Source organism: Panthera pardus, unplaced genomic scaffold (genome assembly GCF_024362965.1).
Source record: "Panthera pardus isolate Hobbes unplaced genomic scaffold, ASM2436296v1 HiC_scaffold_1, whole genome shotgun sequence".
NCBI lineage: Eukaryota > Metazoa > Chordata > Mammalia > Carnivora > Felidae > Panthera > Panthera pardus.
Window position 1 is genome coordinate 19,364,933 of NW_026526654.1, and position 24,296 is coordinate 19,389,228.

The 24,296-nt window shown below is 38.0% G+C and overlaps 1 protein-coding gene across 7 annotated transcripts in view; it reads left to right on the forward strand.

Annotated features, from left to right (window-relative positions):
- The window catches only part of NALCN (sodium leak channel, non-selective), a 317,181-nt gene that overhangs the window by 181,048 nt on the left and 111,837 nt on the right, over nucleotides 1-24,296 (forward strand). For all 7 annotated transcript variants that reach the window (XM_053890708.1, XM_053890599.1, XM_053890639.1 and 4 more), the window contains 2 exons: nucleotides 6,411-6,548; nucleotides 20,193-20,267. In XM_053890708.1, coding sequence (XP_053746683.1) covers nucleotides 6,411-6,548; nucleotides 20,193-20,267 — 213 coding nt within the window. The remainder of the gene's footprint in view (nucleotides 1-6,410; nucleotides 6,549-20,192; nucleotides 20,268-24,296) is intronic.

Sequence of the window (24,296 nt, forward strand, 5' to 3'; positions counted from 1 at the left end):
TTTGCTTCCTTGTTTTATCAACATACTCATAACTCTGACTTTTTAATGATCCCTCTTGTTCCTACTGACCTGCACAGCTTGTCTTCAGTTGTTCACCTCCAGATGCTACTGCCAGTATTGTGATTTTTCTCTGTACCTTCCACTAGAGGTTCATTAGAGATGTTTTTGATTGGTTTAGTTCTTCCCTGATGGAGCAGAGTTGTTTGTTCCTGATCACCTCAAAGGCCATTCTTTAGTTAACTGCTCATCCCCGATCCAGTTAGTACCTCCAGGCACCTTCAGTATGAACAGGGCCTGACCTGTATAGTGGTGTTTAACATGTGATTGTGTCATTTAAAAAAAAAAAGTTAGAGGACTTGTAAACAAAGTTGTTTACCCCTATTTACATCTGTAGGTTTGGACTTGAGGAGTAAAATCGCAAAACCACAGACCTTCTGTCCTTAAAACCTAAGGAAACAAATGAAACAGTTAATTATCAGCCTGAAAAAATTATACAGCAACAACCACACAAAGGCAAAGCCACAGTTTCATACCATTATCTTTGAATAGCAGCTACTAAGAAGGAGGGAGGAAAGCTGGGAGAAAGAGAGAGAGAGTCAAAGAGGGAGGATTCACTCGTGAGGCTCATGCTTTAAGCCTGTTTTCCAGACATTGAGAAGAAAATAAATTGGAAAAGCAAATCTTAAAACACATCCTCCTCTCCTTCTGTTTGAGGAGACTTGAGCATGGAAGCATGCACAAGCCTGAAAAAAGACGAGAAACCCCCCAGTGTAGAAGTGACTTGTTCCAGCCCTTTTACGAGAGGCAAAAGAAACTGCTAGATCTCACCATTTTATTTTTCCAAGACAGAAAGAAAGCTTGAGAGTGAAAGCAAAATAATCATGATTTCCAGAAATGAATTGTCTCCCATGATAAACAAAAATTTAGCATAGTGAGAGTATGAGGAGAAAAGAACAGAAGCCACAAGGGGACAAGCAGCCCTGGGAGCAAGAGCCCCTCTTGTATTCTTTCTCCTCACAGAGAACCCAAAATGGCAGAATCAGCCTGTCTGTCCTCCCCTGGAGCCAGTGCTGGGAGAGTGAGGTCTGGAAGAGCCCATGATCTGAAGATGCGAACACCAGAGACTGATGGGCTCTGGCAGCAATAAGGATTTCTGAATAACTGAACTGAAGAAATACCTGAAGCCTGATCTTTCGAGCATGACTTCCCATAGCCTAGCTAATACTTCTGTCCCTGCAAACCCCTCTTCTCATACTGAGACAGCAAAGCAGAGAGAAGAAAACCCAGCTGACATTGAAACAGGGCTCACAACCAGGCATGAGATTTGGGGTCACTTTCTGACACTGTAATAGAACAAAAGATCTAGACAAGAAAGTTAATTGTATTTCAGAAGGACAGATATCATATGTTTTCACTCATATGTGGATCTTGAGAAACTTAACAGAAGACCATGGAGGAAGGGAAGAGAAATAATTTCAAACAGAGAGGGAGGAAGGCAAACCGTAAGAGACTCTTAAATATAGAGAACAAACAGGGTGGATGGGGGGTGGGGGAGAGGGGAAAATGGGTGATGGGCATTGAGGAGGGCATTTGTTGGAATGAGCACTGGGTGTTGTATGTAAGCAATGAACCATGGAAACTGACCCCCAAAAACCAAGAACACACTTTACACAGTGTATGTTAGCCATTTTGACAATAAATTATATTTAAAAAAGAATAAGAAGAAAATTCAAAGCAAAGATTCTGACCACCATGGAGCAAATCTAGAAAGCAATTAGTCCACATTAAAACAGGTGATAAGAAAACTCTAAGAAAAATATCCGAGAGCAAGAATCCAATGGTTTTGGAGTAACAGAAGGTTTTGGGAAGAACATCTACAGCAGCATAAGAGTGGAATTTATTCCAAACAATAGATAAAATTCATGAGAATTTGGAAAGTATAGGAAATAGAAGGGGGGGAGGTATGTATTTCTTTTTCCAACAAAATCTGTCAAAACCAATCAGAAAATCTCAACCAAGCAAAACTAAACTTAACTGAAAATTGTGGAAGAAAGCAAAGATTCAAATAAAATGCATGAAACTAAGTCAGATTCTGAGCAATTAGTGGAAAGTGAGAAAGGGAGCATTTACCTGGAGCATTGATCTTCTGGTACCGTATACCTCATAATACTGGAGCCCTGGAGGAGGAAGTAAGATCTGAGAGCATTACCCGACTCAACAGTGAACAATATTCTTATAGTCAACTTATAGTTTATCAATCTGTTGATTATAAATGTACTGGCAAGCATGAAAGACCAGTTAGGACTAAAAAGTGTGCTTAGGCATACAGCTGTAGTCTGCAGTTTATCATCCATTAAGAAACTCATCATCAGGTTTCTTTACTATACAGTATTTTAATGATATGACATCACCTTGATTAAGCTTTTGAAAGGTAATATTAATTAGCTTAACAAGAAGTGTGTGGAAACTATGTAAGTAGAAATATTTTCTCAGAATCATGAATAAAAAATAAATTGAAAGGTAAACATTTCTATGAGATTGGAGAATATTAGTTTTTCTTAGATTAATGTAACCTCAACAAATAAAACAAGAGGCTGTTTTGAGGAGTTAATACGTAAAAGTAAATAAAAGAATTCTGAAAACAGAAGTTTATGGGGAACAGCTAGGAACCCTAGCTTTTTAAATTCATTACGATGTTTTAAATTCATTAATCAAATTATTAATTTGTTTTAATCATTATTAAAGTGAATGTACAGTCACTCAATTTGGAGTGAGATAGATTGATGGAAAAGAATAAAAATTTAGAAATAGAGCTGAAATTGTCTGAGTATTCAGTTTATGATAAGAGTTATTTCAGATTAGTGAAGAAAAGATAGATTTTTTCAATTATATATGCTGAGTCAGCTGATCATCTATTAAAAGAAAAAATAAGATTAATTCTTATCTCACTTCTTATACCAAAATAAATTCCAGATACAAACTGATTTAAATGTGACTTCTGGTTAAGCATGTTAAACATAATAAACTAAAACTACTTCATAAAAGTATGGGTACATTTACGTCCAATCATCCAGTGAGAGAAGTTTTTTACCTTAGATAAAAGAATAGCAAATTAGACCACATAGAAATGTAAAATTTATGTTCACAAAAATACCACAAATGGATTGAGGAAAATACTTTAAACATATATAACAGATAAAAGATCCATTTTCTTAATTTATAAAGAGCTGGTAGAAGCTATTAAAGAGGGACAAGAGGTCAACAGGATAAGAAAATGACGTTAAGTAGAGACAAGGAGCTCAGAGAAAACAACTTCCTCCAGCCCTTTGTTCATGGCCCCCTTCTTCCCCATTTAAGTCCTTCTCATTTTCATCATGACAATCACTTGCCATCATTTTCCCCAAACAGTTCTTGCCTCACCCAAGAGGAGTACATTGATACTTCTAACTGGCTCATGATAGCTTTACCACAATTCTCTTATATACCATGTTTTCCCTTTTGCCTTTTCTTACAGTTGGTCATTTTCATCTTTTTCTCTACTCTTGATTATAAATTTCTCAATAGAAGAAACTGTCTTCCTCATCTCAGTCCCCAACACATCAAGCCTTCAGTAACCACTAATAACCCACATTTAAATAAATACGCTAAGCAGGCTCTTCAAGGGACACACATTGCATGGACAATATAAATATAAGTAAGTGTACTTGAGTCACATCTCCAACAGTCGTTGGGATTTAATTTCTGGATAAAATTTCGACAAAACTGACATAGCAGCCTTCATGCCAGGCACAAATTAATTTTCAGCCCATAATTGAAATATTTCATGGCGCTACTTTTTGTTGGTGTATTCAAGGAAGCAGCTGGAAACACATGAATCGCGTTGTAACAAAGCATTGCTCTCAAATATAATTCACGGCATCTTACAACATGCACTTTCAGGTGGCTGAGCTGTGCAGAAAGGAGATTTTTTTTTCTTCTGAGACTCTGAAAAGAGTGGAAGATAACCCCTGTGTTCTTGCCCACATTGCTTATCTGCCAGCAACAGGTTACAATCCCATTGCTCCATGTTCCCGAACATCTACTGAATGTATAATAGCTGAGGATTCATGAAAGCTAATGCAGTGGATGAAAACAAATTAATTTGGTTAGTGCCCAAGGCAGTTGAAAGGTACACCTGCATTTTTTGGTCTCTAGGTACCAAGAATAAATGTTGGATTTAATCACAAGCTGGCCTGTCATTTTGGGGGAAAGGAATTCATGTCGGGTGAAATTCTGTTTATACTGGTAGATGTGTTGACTCTTCCCCTTGTGCTGTTGAGTCTTGAGGATGTACACACACTTTCACATTGGTGACATCTTCATTGAAGAAAATACAGCAGACTGATATTTTTGATGTGAATTGTCTTTGAAATTTGTGTTCCTTGTCTTTGGATGTAATAAATATGTGACAGAAACACACACAGAGGGAAAAAGTAATGTCCTCAATAAGTTTTGGCATTCTTAAGAAGTTAAGTGACGCATTGCAAAATCTGAAGCATTTTTTGGATGAGTTAGGACTAATATTCTCTTAGATGCCCTGGCAAAGAAAGTATTATATTGTCTGTCCTTGGCGATGTTGAGTTCAAGCGTCAGTAACAGCCTACTTCATGCTTACATGAACAAAACACGTTGTAGGTAATGAGGTTATAAAAAATTAACTCAAGGAGACATTAAGTGTTTCACACATAGACAAAGGATAGGTGGAAAAACTTATCTCCTAGTAAAAGAATCACTTACCAATTAATTGCTCCTTTGTTCAAATGGGTCTGCTATGTGCTGGGCATTGAATGTCGTACTTCTAAAACAGTTAAAATTTAAGTGTCCCTAGGAAAGGAAACTGCTAAGAGTGTGTACTGTGTGGGGTGCAGCCTGGAAACTAGTAGATTCAAGACCTCACTGAACATGGACTGCAATGCTTGGAAAAGAACTTACTTTGGAGTCATAATGACTCAGTGGTACTTATTACTGCCACACATTAATAGAGTGACTTTGAGCTAATCACCAATCATCTTTAAGCCTCATTTTCCTTATCTTCTAAAAAAAAAAAAAGGGCAGAGTAGATTTTCTGTAGGGTTCATTTTTGTCTCTAAGATCCTATCGGTGTAACAGGGCTTTTTATCTTGGGCCTGTCCATCTTTGTATTATCCTGGACCTTATTTCTTGGAATCTGAGAATCCAAGTTACATCTTCATTGTACTAAAGCCTATAAAGACATTTTTAAAGAGTCACTGGATTACAATTGTCACTGTCTCCAGACATCATCATCATAATAAATCCTCATTAAGAAGCATTTATTGGGGCGCCTGGATGGCTCAGTCGGTTAAGCGGCCGACTTCGGCTCAGGTCATGATCTCGCGGTCTGTGAGTTCGAGCCCCGCGTCGGGCTCTGTGCTGACAACTCAGAGCCTGGAGCCTGTTTCAGATTCTGTGTCTCCCTCTCTCTGACCCTCCCCCATTCATGCTCTGTCTCTCCCTGTCTCAAAAATAAATAAACGTTAAAAAAAAAACTTTAAAAAAAAAAGAAGCATTTATTGTTCACTAATGTATGTAAGATACACGAGTCAGAGATGTACATATAATCATATATTTAATAAGAAAAACTTGTAAGAATAGAACTAGCCAAAGTCTTTGCAGACTAAGTATGAGTCTTTTAGCGTGGCTAGATTTTGTTGGAATGCTCTATTTTATTTATTTATTCATTTTTTTAATTTATTTAGGTCTTGGCCTCTTTCATGGTCTTGGGTATGCACCCTGAAAATAATAAATAAAATCAAGAAAATATGTTTGTCTTTATTAAGTCTCTTGGTATGGTAATACCATTTAGAAATGTTTCTTTTTTAATGAGTCTTGTGTTTTTAATATAACTGAAATAATTTGATGGATGGGTACTATAAAAGTAAAATCAAGGCTATTATTCTCATATGCCTGTAGACAATCAAATGCAATTCGCTATAAAAATAAGTTGCACTTAGCAACAGAAAAAAAATACAGTTATTTGCAGGAAATGTTAAGCAACTCGTTAGCTTGCTTAGAGGAAAAAAAAGAAAGTCAAATAAAAAGATGTCTTTTTATTTTATTTTATTTTCTCAACAGTACTTACCACCAACAAGGCTAATATTAATTCAGGGTAATTATTATTAATAATAATTCAGGGTGATTATTTTAGTTTTCCACACTGAATAGTTAGATATCAGGCTTTAAGGATCTTTAATTCTCAGCTCTTTCCCCTCTGTGGAATTAAGGCTGTTCTCCCAATCAATCAGATAAAAATCAATAATATTGAGATCGAAGTCCTCAAACACCACAAACTAGTTTTAAACTGCATGCAAGCCTGAGCTGGTGTTTAATGCCTCTATTCTCTTCCTCCATAGGCGTTTATGTCCATGTTCCAGATCCTCACCCAGGAAGGATGGGTAGACGTAATGGACCAAACCCTAAATGCTGTGGGACACATGTGGGCACCTGTGGTAGCCATCTATTTCATTCTCTATCACCTCTTTGCCACTCTGGTGAGTTTAGCATTTCTTGTCAATTATATCTTAGTACCGTAGTGGGGTAAGCATCAACCGGTTTCTATGGCCTCTTTTCAATGTCAAAACGAGAGTCAGAGAACCAGTGTAGAGTAGTCCGGCCACATGAGGTCTCTTCCAGTCTAAATTTCTATGACTCCAACTGCTTAAGGAACTAGATTCCAAATTTGAGTAAGAGGAGGGCTCCATCCTATACGCCAGTGTCTGCCTGAGGGAACACGAGATAAAACATAATGGAAATCCGATATTCAAGTACATGGTTAACCATCTCTAAGTGTTCCCAGAACTATGTCATTATTATTGCTGCTGCTATTATTGTTATTTATCAGGTGGGGACACGCTCTTCAGTTTCACTGCTTCCATTCCAAAGCTGAGATTAAACTGAAGACCTTGACCCTAGGGTGCAGTTAGAAGTCAGCTCTGTGTTTCTGGGGTGTGTGGCTGAAAGAAACACATGGGAAAAATTAAAACATAGAGTCACAAATATTGCAAAAAGCATCATGAAAACAAAATACCAAAACCTGGGAAAAATTGACTTCTATCACACAAGGAGAATTTTCTTTTCAATGCATGTGCATGAAACAGAAAGGAAAAAGTTGTGAAATATGGCCTTGACATAGTAAGGGATATAATTCTCAGGTCTTTCTAATGGCCAAAGTACATCCCCTTATAATAAATGTGTGTATATTTAAGAAGCAAACTTAAGCTCTATTATGTTAAAAGTTCTAGTGTAAGGACCCAAAATGTTATCCTTTATCAGAAACACATGAAATTAAAAAAACAAAAAACAAAAAGCCCTGCTGTTGCTAAAAAGCAGAACGTTTCATAATTTCATTCCTAATGTTTGGAACAACCAAGGTAGGCAGTGTTCCCACTTTACAGATGATGAAACTGAGGCTCAGAGGAGTTAAGTAACACACCCAACATCATGTACAGTGTAAATGCTAGACCCAGGACGTTCCCATGTCTTCCTGGTCTCATAGCCTGTGGTCAGGCAGCTACGTTGTTATTTCCTACGATTGTGAAGTTTAGCATTATCACCGAAAATGTCTTCCTGGAATCAAACCTCTCTCCAAGAGTCACTAAAATAAGACAAATTACAAATGGGCACTAAGATTCCTTCCAATTCTAAATGTGAACTAAACAGGTGCTTCAGAAACTAGATGTGTTCAAGGTTGCATTTGCTATAGGCAGAACCTTTCTTTCGAAAGGGAGAAAATAGGTCAAAAAGTGTATAGGGATACATTGTTACATGGTGTAACGTTTTAGGTTCAAACTGTAGAACCACATAGAAATAGTTTTGGCATTTTTTACTTGGGGTGACTTTTAAAATATGCACAAAAGGAAAGAACCTTCTGCAGAAGGAATGGAGGCCTGGTTTCCAGAGCCAAATCCGCCTGCGCCTCATGACATTGGCCCTGAGGGCTTTGCATCCTGTCTTCTGGGACCTTTAAGTCTATCTCATTCATCCATCCATCCATTCATTCATCCATCCACACACCCATTTGTCAATTCAACTAATGTTTATTAAGTACCTACTCTGTTTAAGTTCCTGTATAACTGTGGAATAGCTTGGAGACTATTGATCATAGTTAAAGGTAGGATAGATATGATTGAAATCATCTATGTATAGTAATAATCTAATTGTTCTTCTATTAAAACAATACATTTGTTTGCTATCCTCATGGCAGATGTTTCACACAAATTTGATCCTTTAGTGAAAGTCTCACACAATACGAAAGCAAGAAGAAAAATGATTCGGCCTAGTAAACTGTTTATACCAAACCAATTTTTTTTCAAAAATTGAACTACAGAGATCACTAAGTACTAAGATCACTGAGATAATGAAATAAAATACTAAATCTTGTATGTAGACTTCTTGGGCAGTCTGAATTTTCCTTATGGGACCAAAAACATACCATCAACAGTGGAACACTGAGGCACTTCCAAGGACTTCCGAGGTTCACCTGCACCCCTGGGAATCCACAGAGCACATCTGGAAAACCCATATGTAACGCTGCTGCTTGAAGTATCTGCCCAAAGTATTTATTATAATTTTTCCATTGTGATTTTCAAAAAGTGGTTCTAAGTTAAAACTATAAATTGAAACAGTTTCTTCTTTTATTCATTATCTTTCTCAAATCTGTAAAGCAATGAGGGCATTTTGGTAAATCAGGTGAGAAAGTACAACCTTCGAAGTCTAGATTCAACTTTTAGCTCCACTGGTCACTGGATGTGTGACTTGGGAAGAATCAGACTTCTTTTACCTCTCTGTTGCGTTGTATCTGAAAATGAGGGTAACGATGCCCCACATACCTACTTTCCAAGATGCCATCTACATGGGAGCTGTATTTTGGGGGATGTATTAGCCATGGGATAAGAGGGTGATCACAGCTATCACCAACACTGAGTTTAAATAAGATGTTGTGTGCATTTAAAGCTATACATTTGTAAAGGCTAAACATTTAATATGTTCAGGTGCTTTTAATTTACAGAAGTAAAGTATTACTGATCAATTTAAAGCATCATTGATGCCCATTCCTAGACCGAGTCCTTCTCTGCTTTAATGTTTCCTTCTTCTGCCGCACCATGTCTCCCAGATAACGACTGGGATGTATTTGGTATGAATCTATCGTCCAGTTTTAAATCATATTTTACTGAATTTAACATGCTATTAACTATAGGAAGACTCTTATTTTGGCTAACATTAACAAGAAACAACAATTAAACCAAACACACATAGATAAGTTGCATGCCAGTTTTATTTAGACTGTTGAAATGTAAAAATAAACGTGTGTCTAAAAATCAATGAAATGAAGTAGTTTCCCACATATATATGTATCCATCAAAAATATGTAATGTTTTAAATTTAAGGTTATAACCTACAAACAGTTTATACCATTAGTTTTTAAGATTTATATTAATTTTCCAGTTGAGAAGCTATGCTCCAGTGCCCTGATGGATGTCCCTGGGACGCATATCCCTGTACACTTTTCTCACTGCTATGGCCACATAGCACGCTGAGGCCAAGTCATATTTGATCATTGTTTCCCTCCTTAAGATCATTAGTAGCAGCAATTTTCAGGGTAAATGGGATCAAACTCCACACACATTCCCCAAATACTGTTTTTGAAATCTTTTTATCCTAATGTACATAAAGTTCATTAGTATATATAATCATGAATATATGGAATATGACTGACTGTCATATTTGTTTATCAGTCCTTTCTGGTGGATATTTAAGTTGTATTCCAATGTTTTGCCCTCACAATGTTGCAACTAATACATGTGTACATTGTGTCCACTTGTGTGAGTGTTTCTCTAGGTTATATGCCAGAAAGTAGAACTCCAGATCCTGGATCCTGTCCAGATGGCTCTATAGCATGGGTCTGCAAGCCCATATATCAAATCTGGTCCACAGGCTTTATTTATACAGCCCTTGAGCAATGCACAGGAGTGGTTTGTGCATTTTAAAATTACTATATAAGTACGCATAGAACATCATCAGTGTTGCCTCTCGGCCCTCAAAACCTAAAATATTCACTGTAGGGACCTGACACTTGCTGAGTAGTAGCTCACCCTCCCAAGTGCCGCAGTTGAGAACCCCATGTTCTTCCTTCCTCATGTATAGTTGACGTGGTTAGGCTTAAGATTATGACAGTCTGATGAGTTGGATGGTAGTATCACTTGGCCTTTAGCTTGCATTTTTGCGTTTCAGTAGTTGTTGATAAGGGAGCACTTCTTCATATGCTTACTGGCCATCTTTGTGACTCACCCAATCATATTGTAAGCTTTACCTGTTTTTCTAAAAGCTAGTTGGTCTTTTTAGAATGCATTTGTCGGAGTACTACATATCCTGTGGGATAGTAGTCCTGTGACTGCTGTAGGAGTTGCAAATTTCCTCTGTTAGGCAGCATTTTGTTATTTCAATTTGTCTCTGATGGCTTTTGACATTATATTTTGACATGGTCAAAACCATCCGTTTTTCACTTATGGTCAATATTTATTCTGGACTCATGCTTAGGAAATTCTTTCCCACCCTGATGTAGGAAAAATATTCTCCTCTGTCTTCTAATTGTTTTAAATTTCTGGTCTTTAAGGAATCTTAACGTACTGCTTGTATATAGTGTGAGCCAGATAAAATACACTGCTGCAAGAAAACTCAAATTGGTTTTTCTTGACCAGATTTATATGAAGTGTTTTAAGCTTTGAGATATTTGGTTGGGTTCTCTGATTATGAAATCTAAAGCCAAAAGGACAACTACTCAGATTTTTTAAATTTATAAATTTTTTTTAATGTTTTTAATTTTTTTAAGTTTATTTATCTTGAGAGAGAGCAAGCTAGAGAGACATAGACAGAGACAGAGACAGAGAAAGAGAGAGAGAATCCCAAGCAGGCTCTGCACTGTCAGCATGGAGCTCCAGTGTGGAGTTTGAACCCATGAACCACAAGATCATGATCTGGCCGAAACCAAAAGTCGGACACTTAACCGACCAAGCCTCCCAGGCGCCCCTATAAATGATTTTTTTTTAATGAGAGCTAATTAATTCAGTGAAAGAAGGCACTCCACAAGACATGAAATCTGAGTGTCCCTTTCATACTATACTACCCAAAAAGTCTTGGGACCAAAGTCACTTTGCCAGTTCACTTGAGATTTTGCCTAAAACGTGATCAGCAGTTGCTCTGCTTCTCTGGACATCCTCCAACCCACAGTCACTATGACAGGCTCTACAATGTTAGCCCAATCTGCTTTAGCCCAGTTTTCCTGAATCTCAACTGCTATGTCTAAGTACTAACCTACATCCTGGCCAGCTTGGCAAAGAGCTCAATCCCTCCCCTTTTTGAGCCTATACCTAGTACAGAAGTAGGACAAGTAAACACAGACCAACCAGCCAACCAACAAACAAATAAAACCTGTGATTTAAGACCTACTGATGCAAGTGAGAAAAGGCTGTGGCTTGCCTTCTATTAGGGCCCACATAATACTTCTGATTCCTGTTCATTCCAGCCCTACCTGATCTGAAATAGTTAAAATATTGGCAGTAAAACAGCTGGAGACAGTCTGTGGATTGACAGATAAAATATGTGGATGGAGGCCCTAGGCCTGTGTTAAATATGCATCACATCCCCTTAAAATCCAAACACAAGTTAAAATCTCCATTCCATAAGCCTGTCTTTAGGCTTGAACTTAATTAAAATGAGCATTTTTCTTAAATTGTATGCTTCTTTTTGCAAAATACTACAAAGCATTTTAATCCAAATGAAAAAAAAAAAAGTCCACATAAATATACAAGCTCTGATTTGTTTTTTATCCACACTGGCCAAGTCGTGCTGCACAAGCCAGGGAGTCCCTGATTTAGTCTTTTCAAGGACAGGCATATGCCAGGCAGCAAAATAAGAAAAAAAAATGTTTGGCTGCAGTTTGTTCTGGAATAAAAAACAGCAGGCTATTCCATCGCCCCCTGGGGGCACCAATTTGTCAGCCCACAATGAAAATCAAGCTTAAGTGTATAGCAAATGCATATTCATAACCATTATCTATTGTCTCTTTAAAATGTCTCTCTCATCCACCAGGTATTTATTCTGTATTTCTGTCCTGACTGATTGCGGTTTGCCCAGTGCTTGTGAAATTCGTCTCCCCCCCCCACCCCCCACTTTTGCCAATGATTAGGCGATAAGGACTATTGAAGACTTACCCAGTTGAAAGACTCTATTTTTTTTTTTTTTTGCTCAGTGTTTTTCCCTTTATTATTGTTTCAAAGGAAAGCCCTGTGATGTGAATACTGAAAGAGAGAAAATGTAATTAAGCGTTCATTGTGGATAGTCTTTTTGTTACCTTTGAAGTGCTTAAATTAACACAGCAATCTCTTGATTTTGCTTCTGTAGTGGCAGTTTTCTGAGAATAGTCATATTTTGCTAACAAAAATGGCATTCCAAAGTGTAAATTAAATAACTTGATTTTATAGAATTCATTTAAAAGTGCATCTGTGTTGAGCATACCCCATTTTACATTGCTCTGATTGCATTTGACTTTTTGTTGACCTGTGTGAAAAACGAGATTGTTTCCAACACAGCTTGTGAGACAACTTAGGATAGTGTGATTCTAAATGGTAAAAAGGAAAAAGAAAAACACGGGATTATGGGGTGTTGACCAGGTGCCTGCTGTAGTCCTGTTGTATGCTCGAAAATAATTTTTAAAAAGGAATTATTAATAAAGCTCATTGTAGAGAGAGAAATAAAACTAAAGGTGACATTTCAGCTAATGGGCTATTGTTAAGCTGCATCAGAAGGAAAAGAAAGTAGTACAAGTTAACTTTGAAGAAGTAGGAAGGGAACGGGGAAGATTTGGAGGACAAGGACAGGACTATATGCAGAGTTAGAGAAAATGCAAAATAGAGGTAGACATTCTCAGCCAAGAAAACCCACTCAAAAAATGGTAAGGCCACCCTCTTTCAAAATAAACCATGACTTTCAGTAGTCTGAGTCATGCTGACCCAAAAGTCGAGTCTTCGGTAGAGGAGAACCTTGTTGTGCTGGGCAAAATGGTCTTGTCACAAGAAAACTGGAGGCAATAACGATACTGGGGAACACACCTGCTTCCATAATTTGTCAAATTGTGCTAAAATGTGTTCTGGGTAAAAGGAAGGAAAACAGATTAATTGTCTATGGTTGAATGTATAAAACTTAAACCATAGCAAATACCTAGTAAACCCTTAGCTCAGGAGAATCTGGCTCTTTCAGTACAATGTAAGGAGTGAGAACAGCAGTTAGAGAAGGATAGAGAGGCCATAGGATTTAATGGTAGCTGAACACCTGTTAAGACACTGGAACAGGAGCCATATTGAACCCAGAAATGGGTGCTTTGAAATCCACTAAGCTAGAAGTTCAAAAATCTCACTAGTATGTTGGTATGTCATTCATAAAAATTCTAGGAACGAGATTGGATGGCCCCCCAGAGATTTAATATGGCATTTTCCCCACTAAATATATTCTCAGTGATAAAAATATCTTGAGCAAACTAGAAGAATTTGGTACCTGTGATATTTTAATAGTTATTCTACAGTTTTTCATTGAAATTGGTGATTTGTAGTGTATCAGTATTGCTCATAAATAAGGACGTACATGTATTACATCAGTTGTATATTACATAGTAGAACAAAGACTTGTGTTGCTTATTAATATAATGGAAAGTTACATAGCTCTCTTAAAAAGTGACTAGTAGCCAATGCCCAAAAATATACAGATGAACTTATTTTTCTAAAGCATTGAACAAATTAAATACCACTGTGTTGAAAGTATATGTGTGCCCTAACAAAGCTCAAGAGAAAATGAAAGGATAGACCATTAGCCTCTTTTGCCCCTGAAAGTACATCATTCAGAAAAATTGTGATGTAGTATTCTGTGCCACATTATAAATTCAAGTATTATGTAAATCCAAATATTAAAAAAAAAGTAAATCAAGCAGAGCAGGTTAATTGCATAATTTAGAACTGGCCAAGTGTAAAGGTAAAAGCGTTCCACGGAAATGAGGAAGCTCTTGTGAATCAATGTGGTGAGTCCCTGTAAAAAACCTATTTATTCTAGCAATAACATTTTAATATACACCTGTGATTCACACATATTGGCTACGGAAAACCCTTTGGCACAGCACATGTGGCGCCTGTGGGTAAACACTGACTGAAAATAAGATTCAGACGTCAATGTAATGGGTTCAGATTCCTATAAGCATCACCTCAGCTTTCTATAAAAACAGAACAAAAAAGTGCAAAAGGAAACTGGGAGAACTGGGAACGGTTCTTGCTTTCAGAACTAGGATTTGTCCCCCAATCCTATGACTTTGTCAGGGCAGTGGAGGGGTTGGGGTTTTGGAATAGCCTACACCAGATCAGCATCCCACTCAGCCCAACTGTGCACAGCACCGGGTCTGTAGGAAAAGAGTGTCTCACTGACAACGTGAATTAAATAAAACAGGAGCCGAGCTGCCACCCTCCCTTCACTTCTATTTCTTTATCACAGTGGTTATTGCCACCTTAGTCGAGTCTGAGAAAAGAACCACAAAGTAATTCTCACCTCCTTGCAATCGGCCACAGCTCAGCCCTGCCTCTCCTGCACCTTCTGTTTCCATTCCAAACAGGCAATCAAAGCCAGACGTCGTCGGTCACCTCTCACTCTAAGTGCCAAGGTGCCACCTTATCACAGTGCCTGGCAACAAGGACCAGGCTAAAAGTCCGTATCCAAGTGGAGTTTGGGGAGGATATGAGAGCTCCACACAGATTTTTCAATACAGATTCTGCATGCGCCATCATGTTGTCAGGTTAATTAAGCAGCAACACCTAAACAAAGATATTTGTTGAATGAACTTAGGTTTCATGACAGTTGAAAGCAAGCTTTCAACTTTCTTTTATATTATTCTTGAATTTGTTGTCCAAACCCCTCCCAGCTGCTTCGTCCTGTGGGCGTGGGCCTTTCAATCCTCAGAGCCCTTTCATCGAGTTTGCTAGCAAAGCCAAAGCTTTTCCTTTTGGAGTCTTGCCTTCTCTCTACCTTGAAAGCCAAACTCCCAGCTACATGGGAAACCTTATATATTTAATTTTTTTTTTTTTTACATTTTATTTATTTTTGAGAGAGCGAGAGAGAGACAGAGCCCAAGTGGGGGAGGGGCAGAGAGAGAGGGAGACACAGAATCCGAAGCAGGCTCTAGGCTCCGAGCTGTCAGCACAGAGCCCAACGCGGGGCTCAAACCCACAAACCATGAGATCATGACCTGAGCCAAAGTCAGACACCCAACCGACTGAGCCACCCAGGCGCTCCAAAACCTTATATATTTAATAGCCCTTTGTCAAACTGTACTTTATGCTGTGTAGTTACTGTTTCAGTGAACCAATTTAAAATAACTACATTATGCATTAAAAATTACATTTGGGAGGACAAATTTAACAGAGAGGAAGCAAATGTCATCATTTAGTGATTATTACAGCCTCCCTCTCATACCTGCCAACCTCCCAGCCTCCCTTGGTGGCATTTGGGCCAACTGCCACCCCTCCATCCTACCTCTCTGGCCTCTGGTGGCAGTGCTCTGTGATACTTAACTGCTCACCTGGCCCCTAATAAGCCACATGTTCCCAAGGCCTTGTCTTTGCTCATGCCACCTGGAAATCCGTTCTCATAATTCTCTTCCTGCCAAAATCATCTTTTCTCCTTAGTATCTTGATATCTTAGTAGCACAGGGTTGGACCCTATCAGTGTCTCACAATCTTAAATAAGTAGCACTCAGAAGACACACCGAGGCCTATTGTCCCAGATCAGCTCTCAGAAATCTAAATGCTCAGATGGCACAGAACTAAATGTGTGATACTCTGATTGGGCTTAGTTTCTGGTCCTCAGTCTTCACATTGGTATGAGCCTCACTCTCAACCCCTGCTCCAACTTTGCTTCACATTCCTCCTTTCTGACAAGGAATGACATTTTCCAGGATGGAGCTTGAGGGAAGCAGGGGGGTGCAGCAGAGGGCGGCGGCCACACTCAGGGGCAGCAGCAGTAGTGGTGCCAACCTGGGCGTGTTCAGCATCCATGACTTGGCCCCCACTTCTCACCAGAACTTGGCAAGAGGTAGCCTTGCTGGAGGTCCTACATGGACAGGGGGTGGCCTGCACAGAGTTGGAGGTCTGGGAAGTTCTGGGAAGAGAGGGGAGGCCTGAGAGAGCCTCAGAAACAAATCTCTCTCTGTTCCCACCTGGAATGGAAGAACTTCTCAGCTTTCCTGAGAGTTGAGAGCCAGTGCATAGGAACAGCATTAGTGTAAGAGCAATGTCCCAAGCTGGAGACTAGATGGAGAGTAGAAGGGCATAAATGGAGACCCCCAAAAAGATACATCCACGTCCTGACTCCCAGACCTGTGAGTTTGGCCTTATTTGGAAAAAGGGCCTTTGCAGATGTAATTAAATTAAGGTTCTTGACATGAGACATCCTAGATTATCCAGGTGAGTCCTAAATCCAATGACAAATGTCCCTACGAGAAACAAAATAAGGACAAGACACAGGAAGAAAGAGAAGACCACATGAAGACAGAGGTGGAGGCTGGAGTGATGCTATCACAAGCTAACTAGCACCTGGCACCACTGGAAGATGGAAGGCAAGGTTCACCCTCCCCTGGAGTCTCTAGAGGGAGCGTGTTCCTGCTGACAACCTGATTTTGGACAATGGCCTCCAGAACAATCATAGAATACACTTATGTTGTTTCCAGCCACTAAGCTTGTACAACTCATTACAGCAGCCCTAGGAAACTAACACAAGGGGTGTCACTGAGATTCAGATCTTAGTAGGAGCTGCAGGAGCTGAGGTGGTGACCAATTCAGCAGAGGCCCCCAAAACAAGCACTATCACTGTCCCTGAAGGTGGACAGAGGACAGGCCACATGGCCACAGTGGACCAGACCTGATGAGAAGCACATCATTGACCTTCGGCCAACAAAAGGAATATTTATTCAAATGTAACTGAGTTTTGAAAGACTAAATTGAATTGATATAGCAAGATGCAGCTTTCAGCCATCAGCACAAATGGAGGGTTTATGGACTAAATTCAATTCATGTGTAGAAATATCAAGAAAATTATTTTAGTTTTTGCATATCTAAGTTTATGACTGTATACTTTCATACAGGCTGCACCAAACCACAGGGTTGTTGGGAGAAGATTAAACAGAAAAAGCGATAGCTGCAATTCGTTGAGCTTTTGTTGTTTTATCCATAATATTTCACAGACAAGGGCCCTGAAACTCAGTGTCTGGTCGCTAACTGAGGTCTCCCACCACAGTGCTCTTTCTCCCAGGCCGCCCACCTACAGCAACCCAGTTGAACTGTGAACCTCATAGCAGTGAGCTCAATATCATATTTATATTCCTGACCAGGCAGTGTCTGACACATCGATGGAGCCCAATCAACTGCTTGTCGAATTTAATCGAATAACATAACCTCACTGTCCTTAAGTAGCCTGCCATCTGTCTGGTGTTAGGAAAATCATTAAAAATAAAATATCCTGCCAACCCAGAAAACATCTCCATCAAGGTAGATGAGAAAGAAAACAGTTTTATTATTGAATAATCACTAAGCCAGACGGCAGTGGGCATCACAGGCAACCCACTAAAGAGACCACAAAGACAAAGCAATTTCACCTTGTATATATATTACATCTGTGTTCTCAAGATGAAAATAGTTAGGCCTCACATAAGAAGACTTGACAGGATCATTTATTAAATAGAGTTCCCCCTAAATTCACCTGGTAATTGGGGTGGCCATCTGTGGTAGCTAATTACCTTTATCTAGAAGAAAAAGAAAACTTCTCATCTCTTCAAGACAAGTAGGTACTTTTGGAATGTGGAGCCAGGTTGCTAAGTGACACTCCCATCGCTCCCCGCCCCCCTGCCCTGCCCCAGAAGAAGGGAGAAGGGAATGATAGATAGGGTGCTGTTTGGCTAGTGTTTATATATCAAAAAGGTCACCCCCCTCCCAAGAAAACCATTCTTGGGTTGTAAAATAAGTGCTGTGTATACATCAAAGGGGGATGCGAAGAATCTACAAAGTCATGTTTTCTAAAGGAAATGCTCTAAGAAAAGGAAGGAGAACAGTCACTTTTATCATGGAGGAAATTTGTTTTCTTTTTAGATTCGTGGTTGTCCTTTAGTGGGGAGATAGGAAAACTGGTTAAATTAGACCCAGCAGCGCCTGCATAAGTGCCCGATGAGAAATAGAAATGGTGAAGGATGGCACTTCCTCGAGGCAGGAGACCCTCTGGTGGACATCTCTGAATTTGGAGTGAGATTGTAGGGAAAGGTAGATTCCTCCTCTGATATTGCTGTTGATGAGAATATCAAGGTCAGGCAAGGGGACTACACTTCAAGGGAACTATGACTGGTCCTGTTGAGAATAATGTCTGGTTAGAGAAAGACTAATATATCTGTGCCCAGATGCCCATGGTGTGGCAGACATGGTGACATCAGTAAAAATCTGTCATCTAGATGATTCTGTATCTTCTTTAAGTTCTGGTAGGATCCCAAAGGACATGGCTTTTAAACAGAAATATATTGGCACTTCTCCCAAGCCAAGCATACACTGTCAAAATTTAATAATATTTGGAAGCTTTTTTCTCCTTGTTATATACCCATGGAACTTGGAAAAGAGCTAGCTATTAAATTTTGCATAATAAATCTCTCTGGTACTTAAAAGTCATGACTGAATTGCCTTAACTTTTTTACCTTCTTGCTTAACCCTCCAATATTAACAGATGGGAATAATTTCTTAAGAGGGAAATTGAAAGGAGGAACATAAATTAGGGATGAAAAAGATTATCAAATGAATGTGGAACTTTAGAGAATTCAAACTTGAAAAGGGACTAAATATTAAATATTTTTAAAAATTCTACTTTTTTGTTGCTTTCTTTTACTTTAATTACCCATTCCAAAAAAGAAGCATATGCTTTTTTTTTAAGTTTGTGCAATGTGGTGAAATACAAAGAAAAGGGGAAAGACTGTTTTTCACAAAAGCAGGCATCATTAACATCTCTAAAGTGCCTCCTTCTGGCATTTTCTCTATTGTTCTTCTTTGTTTCTTGTTGCACTTCTACCATGTATACTGTTATTTAATGTTGTAATGTGAGCATTTTTTCAATACTATTAAAATTCATGAGTGCATTAGTTATTTACTGCTGTATAATAAGTTATGAACAATTTAAGAGCTTACAGCAATAAACATTTATTTCTCACTTTTTCTATGGGTCAGGAATCTGGAACAGGCTGAACTGAGTGATTCTAGCTCGGAATGTCTCATGAGTTTGGAGTCAAGATGTTGATGGGGCTGCAGTTGAACAACTTGACAAGAGCTGGAGGACCAGTTTCCAAGATGGATCACTCACATGGTGGGAGGCTTCAGTTTATCACCACATGGACCTCTTTAGGCTGCTTGTGTGTCCTCATAACATGGTACCTGGCTTCCACCAGAGTGAGTGATCCAACAAAGAGTAAACTGAAACCCACAATGTCTTTCATCACCTGGTCTTATTAATAAATCGCACACAATCATTTCCGTAACATATTCAATAGACCAACCATATTCAGCTTGGGAGGAGGCTCGCAAGAGTGTGAACACCAGGGGGTCCTCTTAGAGACCAGCTACCACAATGGGAATTTTTAATGGTTGTGTGATTTTTGTAATAGAGACCTGTATAATTGTATTATCTGTCTGTCAAGCACCTTTGTATATAAAGCTTTTTATTAATACTCCAAATTATTTCCTTGGATATAGTCTCAGAAGTGGGACTGTTGAGTTATAAAAAAATAATTCTCAATTTCCATTTTAAATTGGTTTCATAAAACAAAATAATATTTTATATTATTTCAGTTAGCATATGCATTGCCTTTAACATATTCATGATAAATACCTTAAAATTCTTATGCAGTGCTTCACAACTACATGTTCATTTTTCATTTAATGCATTCTATATAGTGTATTTTTTAGGCAGAAATTCTATAGTATATATATATATATATATATATATATATATATATATATATATATAGTATTTTGATACTTACGGCATGTGGGTTTTTTCATTGTTATTTAACCATTTTATAGATCCTCCTGAGTTTGTTTGTTGCTGTTATTTTGGACAACTTAGAACTTGATGAAGATCTTAAGAAGCTTAAACAAGTAAGTAATGTATGGGGAATTCTTTAACTCTGAATTAAAAAAATAAGGGTAAAATATGTGCTTACAGATAATGTTATAAATAGAGCTAGCTTCAAAGTAAGAAAAATAGTTTAATAAATTAAGGCAGTCTATGTTGGCAGAATTTTCTTGTGTTTGACTTTTATCCATTATCCACAAAAAAAAAAAGTTTTCTTGGCTCTAGAATTATCCTAGGAATATTTTTAAATTACTCTTTTGAGTAAAAGTAAGATGCACATAGTATAGGAAATTGGACTGGTGACTGTTCCCCTTCTGTCATCACATAAAGGTTGTTTGAGAATGAAATGCTTCAGGGCCAGATTGCCATTTTGCATAATTGTGTGTAATACTCTTGAACATCATCATAAAAATATTAAGCATCAACTTGCCTGACCTCTAGACACTAAAAGAGAATTTAGTCTTGGTGCCCATAGTCATTATAAGAAATGGAATAGAATAAATGATCAACTGTGTGCCCAGTTATGTATGAAAACAGATTGGAGGTTATGGCATTGATAATCATACCCCAAAAATGTAAATGAAAATGTGTGAAGGTTATATGGCTGATGGCAGAAAGATGACAGGCATGATGGACCATTCTCCTAGTTTCTGTTACATGGAAGATGCTTGGCATACACATATGGTTCTATCAAAGAGCAGAGACCCTTTGAAAAGTAGAGTTGGTGTGAGTGAAGGTCAGTGGACAAGATATTCTTTTTTATTGCAATATAGTTGGCATACAATGTTGTATTCGTTTCAGGTGTGCAACAAAGTGGTTCAACAATTCTATATATTATGCAATGCTCACCACAAGTGTAGTTACCATCTGTCACCATACAAAGTTATTACAATATTATTGAACATATTCCCTATGCTCTACTTTTATCTTCATGGCTTATTTATTTTACAACAGGAAGTTTGTACCTCTAAATCTCCTTTATTAACTTTGCCCTCCCCCCCCCGCCCCAGCAACCACCAGTTTGTTCTCTGTATTTATGAATCTATTTCTGGGGTTTTTTTGTTTGTTCATTTGTTTTGTTTTTTAGCTTCTGCTTATAAGTGAAATCATATGGTATTTGTCTTTCCCTGTATGACTTATTTCACTTAGCATAATACCCTCTAGCTGCATCCATATTGTCACAAATGGCAAGATCTCATCCATTTTTGTACCTAAGTAATATTCCATTGTATATATATACCACCTCTTCTGTATCCATTCATCTATCGATGGACAGTTGGATTGCTCCCATATTTTAGCTATTGTAAATAGTGCTGCAGTAACCATAGGGGTGCATACATCTTTTCAAATTAGTGTTTGTGTTTTCTTTGGGAAAATACCCAGTAGTGGAATTACTGGATCATATGGTAATTCTATTTTCAATTTCTTGAGGAACCTCCACACTGTTTTCCAGAGTGGCCGCACCAGTTTGCATTCCCAAAAACAGTACATAAGGGTTCATTTTTTCCAACTTTGTTGTTTCTTGTGTTTTTTTTTTTTTTTTACGTTAACCATTCTGACAGGTGTGAGGTGATATCTCATTGTGCATGTCCTTGATGATGAGTGATGTGCCGCATCTTTTCATGAGCTGGCCACCTAGATGTCTTCTTTGGAAAAATGTCTATTCAGTTTCTCTGGCCATTTTTTAACCAGATTGTTCGGTTTTGGGGGATGTTGAGTTGTATAAGTTCTTTATATATTTTATATTTAACCCCTTATTGGATGGATCATTTGCAAATATCTTCTCCCATTCAGTAAGTTGCCTTTTCATTTTGTTGATGATTCCTTTTGCCATGCAGAAACTTTTTAGTTTGATGCAGTCCAATAGTTTATCTTTGCTCTTCTTTTCCTTGCCTGAGGAGGGAGGTAAGATATTCTTGGATCACGCTCCCCAGCACTGCAAGAATAATAATTGAGATGTTAATGAAAAACTAAGGCTAGAAAACAAGTCTTACCTGGAATTATAAGAAGGCCCTATACATTCAGAATTTTCAAATTGCATCTGACTTGTCTTTTTTTTTTATGTTTAATGTTCATTTTTGAGAGAGAGAGAGAGACAGAGCACAAGCCGGGGAGGGGCAGGGAGAGAAGGAGACACAGAATCCGAAGCAGGCTCCAGGCTCCAAGCTGTCAGCACAGAGCCTGACACCGGGCTCAAACCCACAAACTGCGAGATCATGACCTGAGCCGAAGTCAGACAGTTGTCGACTGAGCCACCCAGGTGCCCTGGGTTTTATTTTTTCTTTAACGAAAACAAAGACAGAACCTATTTAAAAGGTTCCCTTGTCATTTGCATATCCTAAAATCACTTTAGGCATTTCATCCTTTTACTTTTGTTTATCTCCAAAGTCTGTGCTTCTAACCAAGGGTAGTCAACAGAAGAAAAATATATATATATATTTGATAGAAGGGATGCCCACTGTGAGCATATCAAGGAAGGATTTAAGTGTTTTCCTGTGCTTCAGCTACACAAGCAAAATGGCCCTCTGGGCATAGTGGAAATGATTTCTTCCAGATCTTTTCAGTTTGCAGCAACAGTGACAGATTATTCAAATGAGAGTTGGGAACTTCTCTTCTGCCACTGATGCAAATGCTTTATGCAGCTTCTAGTTATTGAAGAAACATGTAATTAGTGAGTTCAAAAGTGAAAACTGACCCATATCATTAGACATAACCAGTGAAAATCTGCTGTTGGATAGCCACCTTAGTCCTTGCTTTACAAATCTGGTATTTAGATGTGGATTTTCCTGTGTACAATGCTTACTATACATAGATTTTTAATGTCCTCTTTCTGAGGACATAAATATGTGTAGTCTATAGATAAAATGAAAACTATTTTATTTTCTTCAAATTGGTGCTACAGCCAGGTTCAATATGGTTTTAAATAACCATTGGCCAATTAAAATGCCATATAATTCCAGCCCACATTTTTTACTAGAAAGAAGTAAAATAAATCTATAGGCAATTTCTTTTCAAGTTTGTGAATTCAATCCTACTAATATTTTTGCAGTAAAATTCAAACCTACTAATATTTTTGCATATTATATATAGGATATATATATATATATATATATATATATATACACACACACATTTTATCTGACCCCAAGTGAAAAACCAACAATAAAAAAATCAGGATTTTAACTGACATCTGACTTTCTTCTTAGTTTATACAGTTTTAGTAAACTAGACGGGGCTTTGCTTTAGGATCTATCATTAGTTATAAAATGGTTTTTGTTTAACCACTTGCTATATATTAGTAATGCTCTGTATTTCTGGAAATCCTATACATCAGAGCTAATTATTGGATTGTACCACCCTACAATTCAAAGTATCTTCTTTGAATATTTAGAGATATTTGAGCATTGAAAATCCCAACCATAAACAAAACGGCAAACTCATTTTCATTAGTACTTTTCACATTGTTCTTTGGCCATGACTGGACTAACACTACATACCTATTAAATTTATCAATTAATTCGTACACTAATTGCTGTGGACCAAAGATTATCTCACTAAACTAAAATGTTTACTGTTTTCTTCCATTTTGTATAAGAATATTTGTGTTTCATTACTTTCTACAAATTACATCATTTTTATACCCCCCCCCCCCTTATTTCCAGTCATCTTGGTCTTTGAGATGAGGCTCATTTACATAGTTTCAAGAATACACTCACGTACACCCACACACACCCCCCAATGTACACACACTTGTATGTACTTTCACACACACGTGCATGTAATTATGTGAATACCTGAAATGGTAGCCTGTTTTTCAAAGCTTCTTACAGAACTCCATTACAAATGTTCCCTGAAATCCCCATTTCGTTTTCTGTGTGTAGCCTCAGCCTTCAAGGGTTTAAATTCCTATACTCTATTTTTACTATTCCCGGATAGAGAATAGAATGGGGAAGCTGTAAAAAATGTTTGATTTTCTTAATGTTTTAAGTTCCAGAAAGCATACATACTCCATAATCTGCCTTTGTTCAGTACAAACCTTTTTTCATCATTTA